At 31.1% G+C, this 7,633-nt stretch overlaps 1 protein-coding gene across 2 annotated transcripts in view; it reads left to right on the plus strand.

The window, feature by feature from the left end:
- LOC108749264 (protein PFC0760c-like) overlaps positions 1 to 6,259 on the plus strand; it is a 13,152-nt gene extending 6,893 nt beyond the window's left edge. For both annotated transcript variants that reach the window (XM_018487844.1, XM_018487843.1), the window contains exons 5-6: positions 3,470 to 3,823; positions 6,119 to 6,259. In XM_018487844.1, the coding sequence (XP_018343346.1) occupies positions 3,470 to 3,823; positions 6,119 to 6,181 (417 nt within the window). In that variant the 3' untranslated portion in view covers positions 6,182 to 6,259. The remainder of the gene's footprint in view (positions 1 to 3,469; positions 3,824 to 6,118) is intronic.
- Positions 6,260 to 7,633: the final 1,374 nt, after the last annotated feature.

Below are 7,633 nucleotides of genomic sequence, written 5' to 3' on the forward strand. Positions count from 1 at the left end.
TACAAAAGTGCAATTGGTGAAAATTTTGTAGCTCTTAAAGATTCGGACCTATGGATTTATGAAAATGAGTCTCCAAGCCAAAAAACTTGCCATTCTCAAATGTTCGATCACTTGTATTATCGAAAATATGCAAATAAAAAAAAATTCCTCGGACACGTATCTCTTTTTTTTTTCGACATAGAATCCGTAAAAAAAGTTTCAGTCAAATCGAAGAGGTGCCGATTAATTTTCATCAAAATCCGTTCGGTTTGTAAAAGAATTACCCATATGAGAGATATTACATAATTGATGAATTTTAATTAAAATATTATATCTATATACGAGGTCTGTTCAAAAAGTATCGCGAATTTTGTGTTTTTTCAAAAATTATTTATTTATTCATGAATATCTATTTTATCTCCTTCAAAGTAATCCCCATCAGATATTATACACTTGTGCCAATGTTTTTTCCAATCCTCGAAGCACTTCAAAAAATTATTTTTTGTGATCTTGTTCAGCTCCTCCTTCGATGCCGTCTTTATCTTTTCAATCGTAGCGTAGCGTCGTCCTTTCATGGGCCTCTTCAGTTTCGGGAACAAGAAAAAGTCACAGGGGGCCAGATCTGGGGAATACGGTGGCTGCGGCATCATTAGTGTGTTGTTTTTGGTCAAAAATTCGCGCACAAGCAACGATGTGTGAGCAGGGGCGTTATCATGGTGCAAAAGCCAATTTTTGTTCTTCCACAAATCCGGGCGTTTCTGGCGGATTGCTTCGCGCAAATTGCGCATAACTTGCAGGTAATATTCCTTATTGACCGTCCCGATTGGCCAATACTATTTTCTTCACTTCATCAATGTTTTCGTCTGTTGTTGACGTGCTCGGGCGTCCGGCACGCTCTTCGTCGTTCACATCTTCTCGGCCCTCTGAGAACATTTTGTACCACCGATAAACGTTGCTTCGGTCCAAGGTAGCTTCCATATGCCACAGTCAACATTCGGAATGCGTCCGCGCACTTAATTTTGTTTTTCGCACAAAATTTGATACAGATTCTTTGATCCATCTTTTGGAATAGGCAAAAATCGAAGACGAGCCAAAACACGTGCAAGCAAAGTAGCTGTCAAAAATTAACTGAACATTCAAAATGGCCGAACTTGTCGGCATAAGTGAGAGACATGAGTACCAATATAACGCCACAAAAAAATTGAAAATCGAATATACGTAACCCGCGGAAATTCAAAATTCGCGATACTTTCTGAAGATCTCGTATGTATCTAAAAATTTAGAAAAAATGTATGTTTCAAAAAAGTTAGAGACTAACTTAGGAAAAAAAAGAGTTGGCGGAGTTTATTTTAAGATTAAAAAAAGATTAAAATACTTTTAACATGAAATTCATGGTGATATTTTTTGAGTACATTCATGCAATTTTTGATAGAAGAATGTTTGTTGATATCTTTAACAAAGAATAATTAAAGTTGGGCTGTAGAGATAAAAATTAAACAATAAATGAAAACGCGGGCAATTAAGAGTCTAAATTCGCAGTAATTGGAGTGATTATATCAACATATATTTCTCAGTATTCCATATATATGACAAATACCGAACGTTTCGACTTAAGTCAAGCCATCTTCAGCAATCTAGTTTTATTAGCTGCAATAAGTTCGCATAATACTCGCCATTGATTGTTCTTCCTTTCTGAAGGTAATCAATGAAAATTATGCCACGCGCATCCCAGAAAACTGACGCCATGACTTTGCCTGCCGATGGAACTGTTTTTGCTTTCTTCGGAGCCGATTCCCTCTTTTCAGTCCATTGTTTCGACTGTTCCTCCGTTTCAAATGTGAAGTGGTGGACCCATGTTTCATCCATTATGAATCGGCGCAAAAATTCGGCTTTGTTACTGTGAAACATCGTCAAACACTCGATTGAAACATCCTCTCGACGCTGCTTTTGTTCGATTGTGAGCAAGCGCGGCACCCACCTTGCGCACAGCTTTCTCATCTCCAAATTTTCAGCCAATATGCGATGTACAGCACTTTTTGAAATGTTTACTATGTCTGCTAGCTCGCGCACTTTCAATCGACGGTCACCCAATACCATTTTGTGGATTTTCTTCACCATTTCTGGAATGGCCACCTCACTTGGTCGACCACTGCGATGTTCGTCTTCGCAGCTACGTCTACGGCCTCGTTTAAACTCTGCCACCCAATATTTTACTGTTGTAAACGAAGGAGCAGACTCCTCCAGAGTAGAATCCAGCTCGGCTTTGATATTGGTTGAGCTAAGACCTTTCAAATGAAAGTATTGTATCACATAACGATGACCAATTTTTTCCATCTTTGCAAATTCACCGAGATCGTCCACTATTGATGGCTGTCAAACAAATACTGAACAACGTAGCGTCTTCAAACTTCATAGTTAAGCTTTAGAAAGTTGGTGCTTTCCCCTACAGTGATTTTTTTTATACAACAACCATTTGTACGTCAGGTCGAGTACTTTTGGGACCACCCTCGTAAAAGTACATACATACGTACGTTATAGATAAATAATTGAATAATTATTTACAAATCTGTAAAACGTAGGGTGTTTTCAAATTTATGAAGAGTACTGTATATAATTTGAAAATTTGAAATTTAAAATTTTATATATACGTATATAAAATTTCAATGGAATATATTACGGGATACTAATAATATCCGACTATCTGGCCGAATAGTAAAAAAGTGTCGAGTAATGTCGGATACCGGATATCTCCGGAACATCCGATGCATTCCTATCTTATATTATACAAAGTGTTTGGTAAGTAATGATAAATCTATCGCATAGAGGCAGAATGGACTAGACTGAGAAGAAAAGTCCTTTACCATTTTACGATTTTTAGCAATAGTTAATAAGATATTAATTGCTAAGAATGGTCGAAAATTGGTCTTCAATAATCTTTTATTCAAATATTATCAATTTTATAGGAAAATTGCAAGAGACAAAAATTGTTTTTTTTTTCTCATAGAATTCTAAGATTTTTTTCAGAATTTTTTATCAACTTTTTAGAATTGTATTTTCTTATTTTTATCAATATGAGAAAATACGGTATTAAAAAATTCTGAAAAAATTCTCAGAACTTTATGAGAAGAAAATAAACAATTTTCGTCTTTTACAGTTGTTCTGTAAAGTTGATAATATTTGAGTAAAAAATTATTGAAGACCATTTTTCCGCAATTTTTATCAATTAATATCTTATTAACTATTGCTAAAAATTAACTATTATTAATCATATTAACTATTGCATAAAATGATAGAGGAATTTTCTTCTCAGTTTAGTCCCTTCTGCTCTTATGCGAAAGATCTATCATTACGTTCTGAACACTCTGTATAAAGTTTTGAGATATTATAAACTTGAAATTAAGAGATTATAAACTCTGAAATACATTTTTTTTTATGATTGATGTATCATACCATTTTCTAAAAAGCTAACAATACTTTTATTTTCCTGTAGACGTCGCAGTCCCTTCAAATACTTTTAGCATCAGAAGCTTCTCCACCATGTCCAATCGAGACAGCTATCGAGGAAACAACAATACTTACACAAATCAAAGAGGAACCCATAGATTACGATGATGAAATAGGTATCGATAACACGCAATCAGATAATGATGTCGATGATGATGATGCCGATGATGATAACGATGATGATGACGATGATGATATCGAGGAGCCGGATGATACTGATGATGATGAAGATAACAATGCAGGAGACTTTGAAAATGACGATGAAGACATCGACGATGATGAAAATATAGCACCTAGAACTAAATCATCGGAAACACAAGATAACGAAGAACCATCAGACGTAAGTGTAGTGCACTAGTTACACTGCCGTTTATAAATTCGGAAACGCTTGCATTGTTTCACACTTCACGAGAACTTAAGTAATTTGGCGAAAAGAAATTGTAGAGAAGTTTTCAAAGATGCATTTTAAAAAGGGAAAATAGAGCTTTAAATTGGTATTCGAATTTTGTATCCATTAGCGAATTCGACTGGATACACTCAGTGCGAGCTGGTACATATGAAAATTCTTGTACACAAATTGACGTAAAAATATGTGTTTAATATAAACACAAAAATGGATTATACTATGAAGTCCTCAATACATTTTTTCGTGCTGTGTGTAAAATCTGTATCTTATAATTCAAAATGTTTACAAATAATATAAAAATAAAGGCTCAAATAATTTATAAAATTAATATAATAAAAATAGGGCTACGAACTAAGGCAAGATCTTAGAATATAGGTTTTATTATTTAACAATTTATTAAATTACATGACACACATTTATAGTTTTTTTTTTATTTTGTTAAATTATTATTTTTACGGTATTATAATTGTAATTCTAGACTAAACATTACGTTGGTCATTGGTTGTTCAATTCTCTGTAATTACAAGATTTTGCGACTGCGCTTGTTAAGAATCACTGTACAAGAACTGTTGACTACTTCCAAACATTTATTATGTATCTACATTATCGGTTTCATACCGAGTAATACTGCATTGGCGTTTCTAATTTACATTTTCATTAATAATAAATTTGCATAAATTTGTCTTCTATTCAATGATTGATGTATACACACCACGTTTAATCTTTTATATTAGTTTTTAGATTAGGTTATATGTATTGTTTGTTTTAAAATTGTTATTCGAATGATTATATTTGATTTTTATATTGTATCAATTTTAACATTAAATTGACCCAATTAGGGTCAGTAGGTATTAATTTTACAAAATATTTACATTTTACTTTTACATAGATTAAATCAGTGTATAACGGTTTTAATATGCACTAGTGCATTTTGTAAAATTAATATAATAAAAATAGGGCTACGAGCCAAGCAAGATCTTAATGCTGAATTATCATAAAACAAAACAATTTATCTCTACATACATTTCGACTCTAATTAGTACGTCCAACCGAATTTGTTGTACAATAGAGTCTCTCTAAATTTGACTTCTGTAATCTTTGCATTCCTACACGTACTTTTACAAACACTAATGTCATGCCCCTTCCATGTCATGGTAGACTGGACATGTGTTGCGCGAGCATCTGCACCTAATTGTACTAGATTCTCACAATGTAATGTAATTCCATAGGCAGGTTATGTATAACTTTGTGTAATGTATTCTTTTGTGATACATAATATGTGATACATATGTACATATGACTTATTCTGTTAAGGTTATGTACTGTAGTGCATTTTGACAGATTAGCATGCGCAACTGCGTTCGCGTAAGTACGCGGTGATTGGTAGACTCGTGCTGTAGAGAGGAAGGTACTCTATAATTTTGGCATTCCACTTTTATCGCCCCATAGACCAAATGTAGAGAGATTCTACTGTATGATATTATCTTCCTAAATATATAATATAAAATTGAAAATTGATAATTTATATAAAATTGAATATTTTTGTTATTCTTTAAAACATTCTATCTGGATGATACATCATTGGATAAAATTTAATAGACAAGCATATTAAAGTAGATTTTTTAAACTTTTAAAATGCTTTTTGAAAAATATTGCTACGACAATTATTTTTACAAAGATATCGAATTTTTAGTTTATAAAATTTCGAGTAAATGTTGTAAAATATGTTGACGGTCGAAAAATGTCTTTAAAAATTTTTGAAAAAAATTATTAAAGGCATATTAAAAAAAATTAAATTTTTACGCAATAAAACTTTACACAATAAAAAACTCGATATCTTTGCGATAAAGCATTGTAACAATTTTTTTCAAAAAGCTTTTTGAGTTTAAAAATTTAGAAAGTCTATTTTAAAATGCTTTTGCATTTTGTCCGATGATGTTCTATCTAAGTAAAGCGCTTTAAAAAGTAACAAAAGTATTAAGAAAAAAATAAATTTTCAATTTTATGTAATTTAGGAACAAAATATAGAGACAAAACATCAATTTGAAGCTCTATTTTTTTCTTTTTTAAATATATTTTTAAAACTTCTCTACGATTTCTTTCACTGTGATATTTAAATTTTCGTAAAATATAAGAAAATCACAAGTGTTTCCGAATTTATGAATGGTAGTGTAGATTTTTAAAAATTTCGATAATATCTTACATTTGATATTTGCTTTTTTATTCCAGCATCTTGATCAAATGTTTAGCGAATTGGGGAACATGACAGGTGACATCGGTTTTTTAAAATAATGAAAGAAACATTATTTTAGTACTCGTTATCCAATCTAGTTCTTTTTATTTGATCCCGTATTTGATTTAACGTGTAAATATAAGTATATATATAAATTATATTTTAAATAAGAACTCTATATTTGGTCGAAACGGATCTTAGTACTTAAATACATATTTCTTGTGTGAATTTATATACATTCTGCATATTGTGTGCCGAAATAGTTTTCCGGATATAAAACGCTTTTATGAGCAGAACCAGAATGATAATATTATTTATTAAATTATACAAACAATTTAATAATTTTTTCGTGCTAATAAGCATTTTTTAACAAGAATATTAATTATCATATGTTGATGAAATCTAAAAACTACGAATAATTTATTACGAAAAATATTATTTTAGCGGGAATCAAATCGGTATCTCCCTCTTGCCAGGCGAGTGTCTTCAGACTAGTAGTATTCTTAGAGTACCGAGATCAAAATAATATTCTTCGCAATAACCAATAACTAGAAGAGAATGTCATGTTTCAAAGGGATAAACAATATGAAACGACGTTAATCCAATATGAATAAATCAAAGTTTAAATGAGAAGAATCTTATAAATATAAGTAGTTGAATAATGTAAGCAAATAAGACTGCATGTGCTTAGGTATTCAGTAGCGTAAGCAATTATGAAACCATATTTAAGCATTTTGTAATTATTTCTTCTAATGAAGTTTAATAACTATAACACTCTTAAGTGGAAAATTATGTAAGCTCTGTCATGTTACTAAAGTTATCATTTTAAGTATTTCTTGTAGTTTATCTGTTTATCGTCTATGTATCATTTTCTCCGATGGTTCCTTTTTTATATAACAACAAAATTATGAAAAACAAATAAGCGAAGGAGGCATATTTAGTCAAAATAAATGTTGGTAATTATGTAGTATAAGGGACTACTACCTTCTAATGACCTTGACATATGTTGTCAAGGTTATGTTCCCGAGTGACTTGAACAAATTTTAGCTGTCGCTCGTTGTTTCTTAAAAAGTTGTTAACAAAAAAAGTTCATTAAGAAAATGTGGTTTTAAAACAAAGAATTTGTTTGTAAAGCGGACGTTCCTAGGACAAGAACCAAGTATATCATCATCATATACAGCAATTAACTGGACTAACTTTTGTAGAGAGGTAATTCATGTAATTTAATAACTTGGTAAAACTACATAAATGAAGAACAATGTCAATTGTTTGTAAAATAGGAAATTTGTATTTTTGAAGTAAAAATTTGTATCTTTGAAACAGAAAGCTTGTATACTTTTATTTAAAAATTCTTTACTTTAATAAATATTCAATTACAACAATTTGGCTTTTCAGCTCATGAATCAATAGTTAACAAACAACCAAAATTAAATTGGCGGAGAAGAAATTATTGTCGAAATCAATGAGGCAAAATTATATAAGAAAAATTGTATAAGAAATTATATAAGAAA

The sequence above is a fragment of the Trachymyrmex septentrionalis genome, unplaced genomic scaffold (genome assembly GCF_001594115.1).
Source record: "Trachymyrmex septentrionalis isolate Tsep2-gDNA-1 unplaced genomic scaffold, Tsep1.0 scaffold285, whole genome shotgun sequence".
Classification (NCBI taxonomy): Eukaryota; Metazoa; Arthropoda; class Insecta; order Hymenoptera; family Formicidae; genus Trachymyrmex; species Trachymyrmex septentrionalis.